The 19366-nt window shown below is 40.1% G+C and overlaps 1 protein-coding gene across 6 annotated transcripts in view; it reads right to left on the reverse strand.

Moving 5' to 3' along the window:
• LOC103723575 (NPC intracellular cholesterol transporter 1-like) overlaps positions 1-19366 on the reverse strand; it is a 112632-nt gene that overhangs the window by 72022 nt on the left and 21244 nt on the right. For 5 of the 6 annotated variants that reach the window (XM_039123861.1, XM_039123865.1, XM_039123863.1 and 2 more), the window contains 5 exons: positions 15660-15755; positions 15467-15568; positions 6307-6375; positions 5754-5849; positions 5570-5677 (listed from right to left, as the gene is read on the reverse strand). In XM_039123861.1, coding sequence (XP_038979789.1) covers positions 5570-5677; positions 5754-5849; positions 6307-6375; positions 15467-15568; positions 15660-15755 — 471 coding nt within the window. The remainder of the gene's footprint in view (positions 1-5569; positions 5678-5753; positions 5850-6306; positions 6376-15466; positions 15569-15659; positions 15756-19366) is intronic. The other variant, XM_039123864.1, reaches the window with a different exon arrangement.

The raw sequence follows: 19366 nt of genomic DNA on the forward strand, positions 1-19366 counted from the left end.
CACCTCTGCAAAAATGGCACGGATGAACAATAGTGGAGTCGACCCCAAGTATGCTTGAGTCAACCCCAGGAGCGGAGCCGACCCCAAAGAACCTTGAGTCGACCCCAGCTTCAAGCCTCAAAAAAATAAGTTTCTGAAATTTACTGAGAGGGCCGACCCCAACTTTTCTTGAGCCGACCCCAGATGGAGCCGACCCTAGGAATGCTTGAGTTGACCCCAATGGAGTCGACCCCAACTAAACATGAGTCGACCCCAAGGCTATGTCGTTTAAAACTGTGTCTCTGGAATCCCTGAGAGGATCGACCCCAATGAAACTTGAGTCGACCCCACTGTAGCTTGAGTCGACCCCAAAAGGTGTTGAGTCGACTCCAGTGAAAAACAGTTGAAATGCAAGGTTCTGTGATTTCTGAGAGGGCCGACCCCGCTGTAACAGGAGTCGACCCCAGTGAAAGTTGGGTCGACCCCAGTGAAGGTTGAGTCGACCCCAAGTGTAATGAACAGTATTTTGAGTCGACCCCAGAAAAGTTTGGGTCGACCCCAGCACGGGCAGAAGCATAACGGCTAGTTCTGCAAAAGTACTTTTTGACCTCCCAACGGCTAGTAACGGATAGTTTTTCAAATCTAACCAATGGAGAGTAACCTAAACATGTGGAAAAGTATTTATAATGACACTATTCATCAGAACAAGGGATCCTTCACATGAAAATCAAAGTTTACTCAAGAAAGACAAAGCCTTAGTATTCTTCATCGAGATGCTTCATTCAAGAGTCAAAAGGAAGTGGTTGAGCAAATCAAAAGAGGTTTTAAGAGCTCCACCAACCCTTGAAGAGTGAAGCACTCCTTGACAAAGAAAAGAAGCGCCTTATCAAAGCAATAACTATATTCTAACTCTTCTTTGTAGCTTATAATTGTTATATCTGCTCATCTAGGAGTTTCAACCTTCTTCTTCTTGACAATCGTGTAAGGTTTGTTGGTGAGCCCGTAAAACCAACGGTGTAGGTTTGTTGGTGAACCCGTAAAACCAACGATGAAGGTTTGTTGGTAAGACCGTAAAACCAACATAGGTTTTTGGTGATCCCGGGAAAACCAAAGTGTAAAGGTTTTTGGATTGTGAGCTCGGAAAATAATCCAACTGTAATCCGTGGGATTATAGTGAATTCCCAAGGAGTCGCTTAGGGAGTGGGCGTAGGTACATAGGAGAGCACCGAACCACTATACTTCTTGTTGTTTGTATTGTGTATTGTTCTAACTTCACTACTTGCACTAAATCTATATTAACTAAATCACTCACTCATCAATTAACATAATTAAGGAATTCAAAATATAGAAAAATCAATTCACCCCCCCCCCCCCTCTTGGCTTGTCACCTTGGGCAACAGGGGGCATGACAAAAACCATACGCGACTAGTGGTTTATGGGATCTTTTCTCCCTTCCAATAATAAACTAGTTGGTTGCTGCTCCTGATCAATACTACTAGATGACTTCACTTGAGAAGATGTCAGTGCATCATCCTCCCTATCGGGTTTAGATGTCTCATCTACCTCCACCTAGACTGAGATTTTATCTATGTGAACCTCGACTTGCTTATTGACTTCATCACTACCCACATTCAGCATATATTTTTCATCAAAGACAACATCCCTGCCAATCAAAAAAAATTGTGCAGTTGGATCCCAAAGTTTGTAATCCTTCATGCCTTTCTGGTATGAAGGATTACAAAAATGCACTATCTAGACTTTGTGCCCAATTTTGACCATTGCTGATCCTGCACAAAAATATAAACCAAACATCCAAGTATTCTTAAATTAGAATAATCAACTGGGTTACCTATCCAAACCTCTTAGGGCACCTTTGAGTCAATAGGTGAAGATGGTGACCTGCTAACTATGTAGCACACCATGTTAACAGCTTCAGCCCAGAAAGATTTAGGCAAGCCTGCAGCTTTTCAACATGGTCCTATTCATTCTCTCTATAACACTGTTCTATTGTGGTTCACCTCCTGTAGTGAAATGCTTGGTTATCCCTTCATCCCTGCAAAATCTGAGAAAAGTGTCATCTTTATATTCTATCCCACTATCTGTCCTTAGATATTTAATCTGTTTCCATTCTACTCTTCAACTTTTGCTTTCCACTGCTTGAATATGCTAAACATCAGACTCTTGTGCTTCATAAACTAGAACCAAACTTTCCAAGAGAAATCATCAATAAAAGTCACAAAATACACAAAGCCACTTTTAGATGGAGTTGCTATGGGTACCCACACATCAGAGTGAATGTACTCCAATTTATCCTTTGTTATATGCTGGCCTGTATTGAAACTGAATTTGCTTTGTTTTCCATACAGACAATATTTGCAAAAATTGAGCTTCCAAAATTTTACCTCATCAAGCAAATTCCTTCTGTGGAGTTCCTGCAGACAAGACATAAATGTCGTAGAGTGGTATTGTCAATATCTGAAACTATAGGAATAGTAACAGCTGCTCCATGTGTAACAGTACTCCCTACCAAAGTATATAAACTATCTTTCTACCAATGCCCCTTTAGTGATTTTTAGGACCCCATCCATTCCCTTGAATGAAAAACCATTATATTCCAATGTACCCAAGAAAATTAAATTCTTCTTCAACTTAGGAACATGCATCATATCATCGAGTGTACTAACCACACCATCAAAAATTTTAATTTTAATTGTCCCAATTCAAATGGTCTTGCAACTAGCATCATTACCCAGAAGAATTGCTCCACCATTATAAGGTTTATAGGTGTCAAACCATTCCTTATAAGGATAAATGTACCCAAGATATCTAGTACCTGAGGGAACTACTTGTATATCACCACCAGCAATATCAGAACCATCCTCTGCAATGCTGGCTTGAACAGAATTGGACTTTCCTGTCTTTTCCTTTTCCTATTGGTCTCGCTTCCTCTGAAGACAATTTCTTTTCAGATGTCCTTCCTTCTGGCAATAATAGCACTCAAATATTCTACTGCTTTTAGCTCATGATTTTTACGACGACTTTCCCTTGTTACCAAAACCCTGGTCTCTACCTCTTCTGCATTTTCGGCTTGAATCACCTCTAGCCACCAACTGACCAACCCTTTACTTTAGGAATTAAGAACTGGCTTTAATATTATAGGTCTCCCTAAGAGGCAGTTACCTTGTCAACAGTAACAGTTTACTTCCCAACCAAGTAGTCACAAAAGCATCAAAGGAAGGTGGAAGAGAAGATAAAAGAATGAGTGCCTTGTCTTCCTCGTCTATCTCAACCCCAACACTCTGCAAAACCAAGTGATGATTATATTGGCAATGTTAATGTGATCTCTGACATCCGTAACTTCCTCCGTCCGCAACTCATATAATTATTTTTCAGGTAAAACCTATTTGTGAGCGACTTTGACATATAAATATTTTCTAATTTTTTCCGCATCACAGAATCAGAAGTTTCATTCATCATGCTGTATTTATATCAGATGTGAGGCTCAAGCAGATGGTGCTCACTGATTTCATCTCCAAATCTTCCCAATCTTCATCAGACATTTCTTCTGGCTTTTTCTGTTTGCCTTGCAGTGCTTTGATCAACCCTTGCTGTACCAAAATATCCTTAATCGTGCTTTGACACATGCTAGAGTTGTCATTTCCATCAAAGGGCTCCACCTCAAACATTGCAGTTGAGACTTCTGTAATCATGCGGAATTCCAACAATCAAGAAGTATAATAAATCTGTAATAAAACCCTGCCTGAAACAACTGCAGATTCTGTTCCAAGTTTGACAACCCTCTGCAAATTCAGATCTTGGACTTTGAATACTACAAAAATCTTGATTCTAGTATCCCTAGCCAAACCTAGAGCTCTGATACCACTTGTTGAGTTCTGCAAGAAATACTCTCAGCAAAACAACAAGGAAAAATAAATCAAAGAAACCACAAAAGAACACAGAATTTTACGTGGTTCAACAAAACCTACCTACATCCACAGAGCGTGCATCTTCTTATCTATGAGAAAAATTTAAAAAATCTTGCTTAGATTTAATTACAAACCAAGTCCTATAACCCTTGTACACCTCCTCTCTCAACTCTCTCTCCCTCATGAAGAAGTAATATGATGGCTCACAATCTGTTTTGGTGCAAATGGAATAAAACCCTAAATAAACTTAGATAATCCCACAACCTCAGATTAAAATCTAATTTGAAAATTTTAATAAAAGGCACAAAAATAACAAATAAAAATAACAACAATAAAGATAGAATGACTATTATGTAGTAGCACCCTGAGGTTTGTTGTCATGGTACCGGATCTCGTACTAGTGGCATCCTAATACAGTATCAGTATGCTTAGTTCAAAATCCAGTTCAGTGTACAAAGTGTCGGTACACCGACCATACTTCGGCACACCCATCATACTGCGTACCGGTTCAGTTTTTATGGTATTGATATGATACAGTTGGTACGTATCGATACGTACCAGTATGGCAAACCATTACTGCATCGCAATATGGTCAAAAACAAATTAGATGTTCAGGAACAAGATGCCTATGGTTAAAAACAACCAATATGCCAAGATCAAAATTCGAATTGGATCCAAGTCCTAGTAAGAGACCACTGTGTTTGCATCGGTGGTCCAACAAAGAGGCAAAGTAGTTGTCTCTTTCTTTCCGTTACGAATGATACGCTTTGAGTCAAATATTTTCGATGAAGCAATACCCTTTTGTCTTTTTCAACCATTTGCTAGACAAGGATCTACTTTATAGCCAATATAGATAAGATAGAATTTGGGGACACTTGAATTGCCTATCAGCCCAAAGGAACACTACTCTTTTCCCATCTTACAAGACCCTCTCCTCTAGCAAACCTGTGATCGCCGCCTCTAACTGAATGCTCAACTAAGGACATGTACAACAACCTTAACCAGGGAGGGAATCATGAAGAAGCGTTCAAGCATCATAAGTTACTGTAGTTCATTACATCATGAAGCATTCTTGGTCCCCAACTACCACATATGCATAAAAAGACTCACGAATTTAAAAGCATAACAACTTACAACATCATCATTTTTAGTATGACATCTGGTGCTTTCTCCATCCTCACCTTTTACCACAAAGTGAATATGCTGCAACAATAACTTTTTATGACATTCCAAGCTATATACACCATGTTACTTCAAAGTGCATGCTTGTCCGTGTCCAGCACATATCAAATATTGATATTTGTTCAACATGGCTGAGTTACACATTACATACATGATTCAAGTTATAGGATATGCCAATAATACCTCTAGATACTTCTAGATATGAGGGGCAACTTTTGTAATTAATTTTGACCTTTCAATAAGAGGCATGATCAGGACACGCCTGCTTTCCCTCAATTTGCTATGTTTCAAACCCCTGATTTTGTATAAAAAGAAATAGTGCTAGTATGTTAATAGGATAAACATACATGGTAAGAAGTTAATCAAACATCTTCTTATGGTTGCCCAGAGAAAATATTAGTTTAAGGCATTGAAAGCATCTTTATACAACAGCACTTTAGCACTTTACAAAGGGCATCAGAATACTGAGGAAAAACATGAACCTTTACTAGATGAATGAAAGCCTTTTCCCAAGCCACAGCCTTTCCATTCTCCTTGCCACTTTTATCAATTTCATTGTTCACTGGATATGTTACCACAAATGCAGAAGCCTGCCAACAAAACCAGTACTGAAAAGTAATAAAGTTTGTAGAAGACAACTTTGTGTTCAACAAGCCAAGAGAATACCTCAGAGTAGTTACTTCCAGTAAATCCGCCCAATGCTGTCGTTGGATCCAGAGGAGCCCGAAATGCACTCAGGCATGTTTCTGCGGAAGAGTAATGCTGATGGTTGTTTCCAAATGGTGCAGGGTGTTTAGAATCAGCAAATGGTATTCATTAGCCAGCAAACACAATTGACAATACAATGTAAATATTAATGAGACTAATTAAGACCTAGAATTTATCCAGAGAAAAGCAATAACTGAAAACTTAAATCACCAAAATATTTTTGTGCTACAAAGTCTTTCATAATTATACAGATGCACTGTGCATGCATCAATAAAATTCATACCTCCTAACGTATAATGACAATCACATAAGGGAAATATGAATAGTTGGTGCTAAACAACTTTTCTTCATCTCACTAACACACAATAAAGTAGAAACGCATACACAAAATTGGGTAAGATGAAAATGTATGGCTAATCAACATCTAAAAACCTAGATAGCACAAAATGGGCACTTTGAACCAAGACAAGCATAAATAAATACATGTAAACATAAAGTACAAGGAATTTACCTGAAAACAATACTCAGCATGGTCAACACCCCCAAAACCATCATAATTTTCAGGATCCATTTTGAAATACTGGTAGAAGAAAAATTTCATGTTAATCAAGTAGAGGATGCATCTAGTAAAGCATAATCCAGAAATAGCCAGGTAAAGCATTCTATTTTCCCAAGGTAGAGTATTTTTTCCAATGAGTGTCTTTGGCTTAGATGCAGGAATTAGGATATATTTCAACAACCTATAAGGACTGTCCACATCAATACTCAGGTCTAAAATAGCAAATGCTGTCACGTCTAACTACGAGAGAACTTTTACTTATATCTAGGGCATGTCAAAAAGATAAAAGCATCTAGAGAAAATATAATAGCCAACTATAGGAGGACTACAGCATTACTTCACTATTAAGCAATATAAGAAAGCAAAGAGATACAGACTAAAATAGATAGGGAAAGCCTTATTGACAATTAGCATGCTTGTGCAAAGCACCACTAAATGCTACAAGATAATAAATGTCACCAAAGGAGAAGATACATCAAAATCAAAATAAATTTCAGAATAGGGGCAGATATTATGCAAGAAAAAAAATAGCCTCTCTTCTTGACATTGTCTACACATGAAACTATAGTTTATGAATTTGCTATAATATTTTTTATGTTTTATGACATTGCATGGCTGTTGCAAATTAATAATTATATACAGATAAGTAGTTGTTAACACCACTGCAAGAGTAAAGGTAGAGTTTCGGGATGTCCTAATGGTCTACGTAGTCCTGGAGTATTTTTCATCATATTAGATTCCAAGTTCTGGTTAGGTCTTACTTGGGACAGATTTAGGTTCATTTTGATCTCTTGGTCTTATTTGTAATGACAGTTATGTTATGGAACATTTTCGGAAAATAGACATGAGATATTAGGTGGAGTTAAGTGAAAAGCTTGACTTTTGAGACAGGAAGCTTCTCCAAGAAGCCTCTAGCTTAACAAGGACACTTGAGAGGTTTTAGATATGCTGCTCTTCTAGGTAGATTTTCAAGTGAACTGAGGTCCTGAGGAGTTGACCCTGTGACAACTTCCGATCTCTCTATCATCATGTCACACATAAGTGGACAGCAACCTTCTGTTGTTTTCTATTTTTTCTTAAGCTATGAGGCTGTATATCTCAAGTACTCACTTGCTTCCATGGCAATACCCAATCTTTGTGCTCTAAAGTTGATATTAACTATGATTACTATTGGGGAAGGTTGTTTTCATTGGTGCTTTGGATTGATTCTGCTACAATATTGTTATGTCCAAAGGATGCGAAACCGATCGAACCGATATACCAGTGAAGACCGGTACCGGTTCAGTACTGGTTGGAATCGGTACCAAACTGGTTCTGAAAAAAAAAAAAAAGAAAGGCGTGGAGCATGTGCGGACGCGCGCGCGTTCGTGTTATGCTACAGAATTGTATTAAATGCCACTCTGCCGCATTAAAAGCCCACGCAGGGCAGCGCATGGGCTCGCTGCCCGCGCATGGACCGCAATTTCCACCGCGTGGAGTGCACACAGGCACGAGTCGGGGGACGCGTTTCCCCACTCGCGCCCGCGCCTCCGCGCGCGGGCGCGCTCCCTGTGGCCTCTCTCTTTCTCTCTCTCTTTTCTTTTCTTTTTTTCCTTCTCCTCTTCATCTTCCCGAGATATCCTCCTCCCTTCTACCCTCTCTCCTCCTCTCTTCTCCTCTCTTTCCCCCCTTCTCCTACAAGCAAGGGAGGTCTTCTTCCCCACGAGGTGCTCGAGAGGAAGAAAGAGGCCCGATAGCATGAGAGGTCTTCTTCCCCTCTCTCCACTCTTCTCCTCTCTTCCCCCCTTCTTCCCCGCGAGTACCGATGCGAATTGGTGCGGTTTGCACTAGTACCGGGCTTGTACCGGTGCAAACCGCACCGGTTCGCACTAGTAAGGGCAAGAAATCGTTCGGTTCTGATCCCAAATTCCACCGCTGTACCGTAACGGTGGAGGCCGGTACCGGTATAGTACAGGCTGAACCGGTCGATTTCGACCGGTTCAACAGACCATGGTTATGTCCTTTCCATCTATTGTTTAATGAAGTAACTTCCACTATAAATGATATAAGCTTATTTTTCATTATCCATTAGCTTCAGAGTAGTATTTGATCAAGTTCCTTCAAAGCGGTTGTATATTATTGTACTTCTTTGGGTGTTAACATGTGAGTGTAGATGCTCTAAGAGGTGGAAAAGGCCATGACTGAAGGGGCAAAAATTATGCCATGGTTTGCCAAAGTGGGCGGAGGACTGGATCGATTCCCCCCTTTTTTGCGAAACCAGGTCCGAACTAGCCGGAAACGATTCCGAACCGATTCGAACCAGCCAAAACCGGTCCCGAACCATACGGACTCGGTCCAAATCGGTAGGTTCCACACAAGTTGGACCGATTCTGAAAAATAAAGTCTTTGATACACGTCTATGGGCCTAAAAAATATATGTAGCATCCATGGCAAGGGTATACATGGATCTACCCATATTAATTTTTTAAAATATTTATATTTAAAAATTATTTTTAAATCTAAAAATAATTAAAAATATATAATTAATACCAAAATTTATCAAAAATAAGTAGTACGTATTACATATTTTAGAACTATTTTTTGAAGTAAATAACATACTTCTCTAAATTTATGGTATTTAAACATATTTTTAAATTTAAAATTATTAAAAATATAAGTAAATAAATAATATGAAAAAATTGTATTACGTAATAGATAAGTTAGTTTCTGAAGTAAAAAATATTTTTTTAATAATAATAAAATTTTGTTAGTTTTAAATAATTGATATACGGATGTACTTGATAAGCCTGCAGCAACAGAACCATCAAGAAGAAAAAGAAGTCAGAGCATGATATTGGTTGAAATCATAGGCAAATGCTCTCAGATCGATACCACTAGAAATGCAACTAGTGCAACATAAAGTTCAAGAATAGAGAAGTAACCAGGTTGAAGAAGCACCTAGCTGGTGATTATCTCGACGTATCTATATGCCAAAAATGCCCACAAGAGGTCCGGCAACTAATGAAGTAGCACTTCGCTAATTTCAAAGCAATAAAGGAGAGAGTTGCCAAAAAGAAGATGGAGGTGGACCGCCGAATAGCAGAGCCATCTTTCTATCACTTCACAAAGTCAGAGAAGGTGTTCACTCTAAATGACGAGGAGGCAAAGATCTAGGCTTCTATTCAAGCTAGTCTGGATGATCAGTGGCCAGGCATAGGGCTCGATTTGAGCCCTTATACTACGGGTCGGGATCCGGTTCTGCAAGCAGCAGGGCAAATCCAGAGTTCACGAGGACCTCCTTAGTTAGGAAGGAAGTCAATAGAGGCAGTAGTCATATTAAATCTATATTGGAGGTTTTTGGCAGCAGGTTGAAGTCCTTACGAGAGATTTCACTAGAAGCCACCATCCATGATTTAGATCCACATACCTTTTCCAGCAAGGATTCATAGCAGCCACAATACTAAAGAAGAATAAGAAGAAGATAAGTTGCAAGCTATTAGATTTCGGTTCCATATTAGCTACATCCCAGTGAATGAGGCAGACAATACATACTATAGGTTTGCCCTTTCCTCTATATAGGCTGCTATCCCAGTATAGATCCTCCAGGACCAAAGAACATCTCCAGTTAGCTTTTTGAAAACAATAAGGAAGAGCTAGAGAAATGGATTGCCTCATACAAGAGCAAGTGACCTATATATAAACTGGTGATGATGTATGATGGTTGGACCGATCCTACTAGGCAGAGCATCAACTTCTTGATATACTGTGATATGAAAACTTTCTTCCATAAGTCGGTTGAAGCTTCCAATCAAGTGCATGATGCCATGTACATCCTTAGATTGATGGAGGTGATTGATTAGGTAGGAAAACAGAATGCCATGCAAATCATCACTAATAATGGACCATAATATAAGACTGTTGGAGAGAACTTGATGGAGCGGTGGCCACATATTTTCTGGACCCAATGTACTGCAAACTGTATCGATCTCATATTGATAGACAATGCAAAAATAAAAGAGGCCCCCTTCGGGCTCCTGTTTCGAACGAAACAGGGGACTGAGAAAGAGCCCTGCCTCCATGTCTCTCCGGCCTCTACCTCCTCCATGCAGAGGCTCCCCGGCTTTCGTCGGCCGACCCCAACCGGTCTCTCTTCCTTCCTCTCCCTTACCCTCCCTTCTCTGCTCTCTCTTTTTTTCTCTCCCATTCTCCCTCTCCCTTGCCTCTACTGTGTCGGTACTAGGTCGGCATGGCGCAGGGCAATACCAACCCATGCTGCCGGGCAACTGGTATGAGCCTAGTACCAGCACAGCAGATGTTGATCTAGAGACATCAGGTTTTAAGTCGTATGCTGGATTCTATTACCTGCAGTCATACGCAGCCTATGATCCATATGGTACGGATATGGATATAGTACGTCTGAGGCATTGTCTTCCAGTGGCTACTATCCTATGCAGCCTGAAGCATCTTACGGGTCGAAGTTTGCTACAGACATATTTGGATGGGCCCCTCTACAGTCGTATTATCAGCTAGAGGATATCTTTTAGAGTCAGAGCTTCAGCGAGAGATCCAAAAGTGCTTATATAACTCATAGTGCATTTTCTATGAGATGAGCATACAGGACTACAACGCTGCTTGGTGAAAGGGATAGACTGATGTGTCTTTTGACTATACTAATGATTCAGATATCTACAAGAGGCATCACCACTCACCGAAATTTTAGATACCAGTTTGTATGTTGTACTTTAAATATATATAATTGATAGTATTATTTTATATTTTTCATCTCATTAGTTGATTTTAGAATATTTCATGTAGCTTCTTGTAGAATGCAACATCTCACTAATCATGTTACATTTTGTATCACTTTAAAACAACAAGATGCATTATTTAGATGACACTAGAATCATAGAAACATCAAACAATATCAATAAATATCAAAATATACTTAAAATCGTTGAAAAAGTTGAAAAAAAAATTGATTACCAATAAATCAAACCTAAAAAACTTTAAAAAAATGGGTATGCCAATTCGAAACGAGCTCGTCCAAGCATATCGTGTGTCGGTACGGTACCAAAACCACCCACCGAGCGATACGGGTCCTAATATAGGTTCGATGAATATTGATTTATGCCATGGTTCACCATACGAGCCCGAACTGGACGGTATAGGGCATACCATACCGATTCAGTATCAGCACTCGGTACGCATGGGGTATCGACACTCGATACGCCAAAAAGACTCTGTACCGTACCATATCGACACAGTGCTAGTATGGCACAGGTACGGAATTTGGTACCGAGACGACAAATCTTGATTTATGCCATTATGGAAATATTTCAAGAATTGGAAGAGTAGAGCCAAAATGTTACTCATTTAGCTGCTCAAGCACTTGGAATTTTGGGAGCAAAAATAACAAAGGACTACTGATGTTAGTGGATTAGATAATGATGTTAGCTTAGAAATTGAAGGAAACAATGATAGTTTTGCGGCTTTTGCCACTAAGGTATACCGTCTTGGTACCAGGCCCTGTACCGGTGCCAGCATGTCACTGTGTCGATACGCCCGGTATGAGGGCCAAGTCAACATACCGAGTGTCCATATGCCCCCATACCATGTACCGATACAATACTGGTACAATATAATATGCCCCGTGCCGTCCGGTTCAATACGGTATGGCATACCATGTTTGCCACCATGATAAGAAATTGCATTGTGCATGCATTGTAGAAAATAAAAGATGAAAAGACTGGAGTTTGTATTCAAATTTCAAAATTTGATGGTGAAATGGTGACCAAGGAATTTCACTTAGTCTCTCTTAGGAGTATCAAATATCAATACATTCCTATAAATACTGGTTTAACTACTTTTGCCATCAAGCCTTAATCTTAGGTGTTGCTTGGTTGGCCATAATTGGAGCTGGATGCATCCCTAATTGTTGCAAATAAGAGATGTCATTTGCTTTGCTGCAATTGATCTAGCCATTGCAAGTGCAGTTGCCAAGAGGGCTTAAAAGGACCAAAATTTTAAATCCCATGGGATGGACCTATCCCGATTTTTCCATGTAATGGGATGCGCCGCCATCCCACCCCATCCCAACACTTAGGATAGGGGATGTCCCAAGATTTGCATATTAGGACCCTTGGACAATGGTGAGGCGGTCTTATCCCGACACATGGGAGGGTACCCATCCCAGTGGACATCCTACCGAGATTTGAATCCTTAATTTTGACTCCCAATTGAATTAGCTATAGTAACTATTACAAGTTACTTTAATTTTCATGATGTCTTTGAGATAGCGACAACCCACCACAGATCCACTGCTCCCTCACAAATTTGAGATAATGACTCCCTAGACTTGACCTCCTTTGTCGAGTCTCGCACCTCCCCACCTCCAAAACAACAACCCTCTCTCCAACCATTTTCAACTCCTAGGCCTCGATGGCCAGGGGCTTACCTCCTTTGAAAAAAACGCAACAAAACCCTGCTTCCATATCTATCTCCCTCTATTTCTCAATTTCCCAGAATATTATGCTCATAATGACTTCCCGACTAAGAGATTGAGGAGATTAGAAATGACTCTAGGTGACAGCCTACCAAACACAAAAACTACAGTTCCAAACTAACTCTTGTAATGTTATAGCATCTATAATTGCTGGCGTGCTGCAATTCCATATATATGTAACTTGTACCCGTAGTGCAACTTCAACTACACTGAACCAAACTGATGGACCCTCGATAGCCCAAATCTACTTATCAGCCCAGTTATTGACCGTATAAATCTTCAAGAAATCTCTAAGATTATGCAGCCAAATATTCAAAAGATCACAAAGAATATTCAAGGAATTACAAAAGCATATTCCTGGAATCTATCATTTACATTTTCCATTAAGGGATTAATGCAGCATATTCTTGGGATATTCATAGGATTCCTATAGCATATTCTTGGAATCTATTGTTGTATATTTCCATCTTTGTATCTATTACTATCAAGGTCCGCAATCTCGGTACTGGGTACTGTATCGATAACTTATCGGTTTGATATGGTATCATACACATCTATGCCGAAATAGCTTTCTTGCACATTTTTTCAATTTTCATCTCAGTATGCCTTGGTATGGGACCGGAATACACTTCGGTATGCCCCGGTCCAGGACGGTATGGGGCTTATACTGACTTGAATATGTGTTTCGTTTGGTTTTCTCCCGGTATGATATGGTACGCTCCGTATCAAACGATACGGGGTGGTATGCCAGACTTTGATTACTATTGTATGCAATTGTATAGAAACCAAAGAATGTTGAACCGGCCCATACTGGCCAATTCGGCCAGGACTCGATGCGAACCGGCACCGAGTCTGGTTTAATATGTGGCATTTAATGCCACAGCCTATACTGGTTTGGCAATCTTTGATAGAAACACTATAAAATGAATACGAAAGAATATGTAGACCTCCTCACCAAAATAGGCTGATAGAGAATTTCCCCACAACTCCCGTTTGGTTAAGAGAGAAATTCCCCACAGCTCCATTTTTATTTTCTTCATAGTATTAGAGCAGATATACTATATTCCTCAGCTCTAATCTTATTTCATCGAGCTCAAAGAAACAGTACACCATGGCCCGCTCTAGCACAGAGTCTAAATATAAAGGATTGGCTATAGCTACGGTCAAGCTTATATTGATTCAAGTATTCAACAGTTATTACATGAGTTGGGTGTATTTTGTTGGTGTGACAACCTAAGTGCAATTTATTTAACATCCAATCTTATTTTTCATGTCTGTACCAAACATATTGAAATTGATTTTCATTTTGTTTGCGAACAAGTATCTAGCAATCAACTGCATGTAAGGTCCGTCATCTCAGTACCGGACCCTATACCGATGCCACACTAATACAATGGTAATACGATCCAGAATTTTTTTTGCGTGTTGAGTGTCAGTACGCCATTCATACCGGATACCGGTACCAAATCAGTATGGTACGCCCCGTACCGTCCGATTCGGGCCGGCATGGTGTACCATGACTGCATGTAAGATTCATCTCCTCCCAAGAAGAGATCGCTTAAATACTAACCAAAGGTCTCTCCTGTAATTGATTTTTCTCTCTTAGGTCCAAGCTCAGCGTGCAGCCTATGCCCCATTTGCTTGAAGGGGGGTATTAGCCTAGCTGCTGACCTTATAAATCTTCAAGAAATCTCCAAGATTATGCAGCCAAATATTCAAAAGATCACCAAAGCATATTCAAGGAATTACCAAAACATATTCCTGGAATCTATTATTGTATATTTTTCATTAAGGGATTATCGCAGCATATTCTTATGATATTCATAAAATTTTCAAGATCATAATTCCTAGGGCATATTCTTGGGATCTATCGTTGTACATTTCCATACTTATATGATATATCTATTATTGTTGTAAGCAGTTGCATAGAAACACTAAAAAAAAAGTAGACCTCCTCACCAAAATAGGTTGAGAGAGAGAGAGAATTTCCCCACAACTTCAGTTTTGATTTCTTCACTACTAATAAACAATCATTTAAATCTATGATTGTGTAAACTGTGATTGTTCATCGCTCAATTTTAAAACTTCAAAATTTAGGATGGAATCTTTTTTATCACTCCATTTTTATAGAAATTCCTCATCATCAATTCATTTGATTTGGGAAAAGATATCTGAACTAAATGGGCAGCAAGGTATTTTATTTCATTCTAGCATGTCAAACAAGTATTTGTTCCATAATCCTAGAATCAGACTCCCTTCCAAATATCAATTTTACCTCCAAATATCATATTTGTAATAGTAAGGCCATTTTGATTAAACGTCGTGTCTGAACCAAAATTCCAGCAACCTCTATAGGTTCATTCCTCTTCTAAACCCTAGTAGATTTCTTCCCACAAATTGTCCTATAGCAGGACTGATAGTAAGTATTCAAATTTTAGCAAGCTAAACATAAAACATAAAATGTGATGAATAAGCCTGTTTGTACCAAACTTTCAGAATTTGAAAACATAAACATAGACAACTCCAAAGACATGACACATCAAACATTGCCCCAGCTACCAAAGAAAAGCATGCTTGGTTAAGCCCATGAGAGAAAAATTGAGAAACAATTTAAAAAACCTAGTCTTGCACCTGCAGCACACTTTGAGTGGCACAATCTTCACCAAGTGGCTTCAAGCAAATATCAGTAAGGGATACTGTAGACCCAGAAAAATTTGCGCGTAGACCATCAATCTTTCGAAAGTAAGCAGCAAACAATCAGAAATGAGCATCCATGTTATTTAAGGTTGGAACAATTGGATGGTAATTGTCTGCATACCAGTACCTTTTTTTGAATTTCAAATAGCAACTTTATACTTTTATCTGTCACAATACTAGGTGGCTTCTCATGCTTTGAAACTGGAACGGTGGCCAAGATGAGCTGTAACAGAAACAATCATTTACTAACACTAAATTAATCCCAAAAGAAACAAAACAAATTGCCCAATGAAAAAGAGGCTGACATATTTTTGTTATCAAAGTGTATATCAGAGAAAGTTTTATATTTGTCAAAATCAACATCAACAGCGGAAATTAAAATAGAAGCAATAGTTTCACATTAACTAGTGAAAAGAACGTAAATTGATCACCAAAATGTGCTATTGAAAAAGAAGAACAAATACATATGACAAAATAAGCATATAAAGGAGTTTGAATACAGCAACACTATTAAGCAACATCTAACCATGAAAAAGAAAACATTTAGTGCTCTAGTATTGATACTGCAATCTCATTCTATAAAACAACCCCTATGGATATATTAATGTAGAATAACCTTTTCTCTCTTGCCAATTTATCCTCAAGTAAATTCATCTACTAATCTTTTAGATACATTCGACAGTCAAACTCTTTTAGTTGATATAAAGCAATTCTTTAGCTAGTACACAAGGAGGCTTTTTTAAAAAAAACAGAGAACCTCCCACTATCTTTTCTGGATCAAATATGCGGCTCAATCAAAAGAAAGTGACTCAACTTCAATTTCACGAAATAATCCAAAGATATATTAACCCATTTTAGACCTTCACTTAGGTCTCCGTAGCATTCACCAAATAATGGATGTAGCAGCAGTGGCTTGGACCCGTGTCACATAAATTAGACATAACCCATAACAAACCTTGAATGAAACACCTACTCTTAAGGAAGTAAAGGCAATTCCAAAACAGAATATAGAAGAATATCCAGCTAAGCTCTAGGAAAAGGATAACAAGCTAAAGCCAAGATTGAGTTGATAGAAAAGGAATTTAAGTTACAAGTACAAGAAATTGCAGAGAAGGGGTTGGTAAGAAAGAATCTCCACATTCTTCACCTGCTTTCATGGTAAGAAACTTCAGTGAAACTAAAAAAGTAAAAGCTCATATGGTGATAAACTATAAAGGCAGGTTGCTATATTTGATGGATATTGTCTGCCCAGTAAAGGTACTGCACAGAAGCATTGGTGATACAAGATACAAAGAGGAGAAAGAAAGATATATTTAGTAAAAACAGTTGTAAAAATTTTAAAAGTATGCCGAGACAGTATTTCGTGATGATCTGAAAGACACTAACAGCCACATGACTTAAGCCTTTCTAGCTAGTCAAAATAGTGGTGCGAGAATCCCAGATCTAAAGATTTTGAATTCTGACTGAATCCTCGCATCCCTCAGCACAACCCATGTTCATGATGGTGCCAAGGGCTCATAACAAATGAAAATAAGTCTCTGCTGATCCATATTGATTCATGCCACCATGTGCTGACAGGAAGACCATAGTCCATACTCCTTGTATGCAAGAATGGGCATGTGCACCCTGTAATATCCGGGCCCAATTTGAGCCCAAAACCTTTTTGGGCCCGTACTTGAGCATTGGGCCAGGACACCTAATGGACCTAACTAGGGCCCATTGTTGGTGGCTGCTATCCCATACCCTAAGGATGGATGTGACTAGGGTAGGGACAGCTGGGAAGCTGTGGAGGGCCCAGCTGTTAGGCCCTTCACGAGGGGAAGCTGGGGGTGACACTTCACCCCAGCTAAAGGTGGCTACAGCCCCCTAGGTCTCTCTCTCTGTGTGTGTACCGTACCCCTTCCTCCTCCTTCCTTCCTCTGTTCTCTGAGAGAGGGTTTGCCAAACCTACTTCCGTCGCCGGAGAAGATGCTCGTGGCTTCTTCCAAAAGCTAGGTAAGCCCTCTACCTTTTCTCCTCTTGACTTGATCGGGATAACAGAGAAAGAAAGAAACACGGAGAGAGAAAGAAAAGGGAAGAAAGAGGGCTCACTGCATGCGGCCGCGAGCGGCGCCGGCGACACCGCTGGCTCCGACCGCGAGCACCACGACCTCCACGGGGAACAGCCGTGGGAAACGGCCACAGGCATCCCGCATTGCCACTGGTTTTTCCCGGCGTCTCTTCCCCATGGGAGAAGAGAAGGCCGTCGCAGGCGCGGCCGTGGGCTCAGCCGCAGGCGCGGCTGTGGACACCGCGAGCCCAGCCGTGGCACCGCCGACTGTGGCTCGGCCCTCCCAAACTCCCCTTCTTCCTTCACAGGGGAAGAATGAAGAGAGGAAGAGAGAGGGTTTGGGAGTGAGAGAGAGAATATGGGAGGTTGGTGAAGGGAGGAAGAAGAAAAAGAAGAGAGGAAGAGGGGACTCATCCTCGTCGTCGTGTGCGGCGGCCGCCGGCTTCGGCCGCGAGCACCGTCGACGCAGGCGCGGCCGAGAGTGCCGCAGGCTCGGCCAGGGATCCCGCGGGGCTTGGCCGCGGACGCCGCCGGTCGTGGCCCGTCCCCCTCCGCTCGCCATCCTCCCCTCCGCTCGCCGTTCCCTTCCGCTCGCCATCCCCCCCTTTCCGCTCGCCGTCCTTCCTTCGTCGGAGAAGAGAGGAAGGGGAGATTGGGATGAAAGAGAAGAAGGGAGGAGAAGAAACTTCGGGAAGAAGAAAAGAAACAGAGAAGGAAAAAAAAAAGAAAAGAAAAAAAGAAGAAAAAGAAAAGAAAAAGGAGAAGGGAAGAAAAGGAAAGAAAAAAAAAAGGAAGAGAAAAGAAAAAGAAAAAAAAAAAGAGAGAAGAGAGAAGAAAAGAGATCCTTAACGGGTCTGCCTAGCGGGTCGGATCCGAGTCCGGATCCGAAACCCGTTAGGCCTAAATTCTTTAATTCGATTTGGGTGAATCCGATGAAGGATTGATTCAAGCCCAATCGAGTTAAACGGGTCAATTAAGCCTAATTGGTGTTGAATTTGAACCCAATTAAGCTAAGTTGGTCTCAGCAGACCTAATCGATTGTGAATCAGGCCCAATTCATGCCCAATTCAACTGACAGAAGGTCGAATTGACCTTGGGCTAACTTCGACTCAGGCCCAGATGAGCCACATTGACCAAATCAGAGGACCCAATTGGCTAGAAAAGGTTGGACCCAATTATAAACGAGGCCCAATCCTTTAATTAAAAAACCCAATCAACCCATGTGGACCCAATCTGGTTTTAAATCGAACCCCAAAGGCTTCAAATTGGACTTGGGCTAAATCCTTGGATGGGATCCAAGCAAGTAAGTTCATAGTATGATGAACTAAGAGATGTTATAATAAATGAATGGGGAATAATGTAAACCCTATGATGTTGTTTTAGGTGATTAAGGATTTGTCACCTGGACTTGAGCAATTTGGAAAGCGAATTGAAGTAAGTAATCTGTCTTAATCCTATCGTAGATCTTGTATTACGTTTTATAAGATGAACCAGTATTTTTTTTATACAATTTGAATTGCATACATGATTTGTGAAGAAAGTAAGTAACCTGTCCTAATCCTGTTATGGATCATGTCATGTTATTAATGTTTTCCTAAGCATTTATTTTAAGTATATATGTTTCATGCATGATATGTTACAATGCATAAGTAACCTGCATGATCCCAGAAGCTATGGCTATGTATGCAACATGAGAATGCTGATATTTTAATCATGCATGCAAGTTAGTATAATGAAATACTATCTAGCCAAGAGGCACTATAATGGGCTCAAAGATGCTACTG

The sequence above is a fragment of the Phoenix dactylifera genome, chromosome 2 (genome assembly GCF_009389715.1).
Source record: "Phoenix dactylifera cultivar Barhee BC4 chromosome 2, palm_55x_up_171113_PBpolish2nd_filt_p, whole genome shotgun sequence".
Lineage (NCBI taxonomy): Eukaryota > Viridiplantae > Streptophyta > Magnoliopsida > Arecales > Arecaceae > Phoenix > Phoenix dactylifera.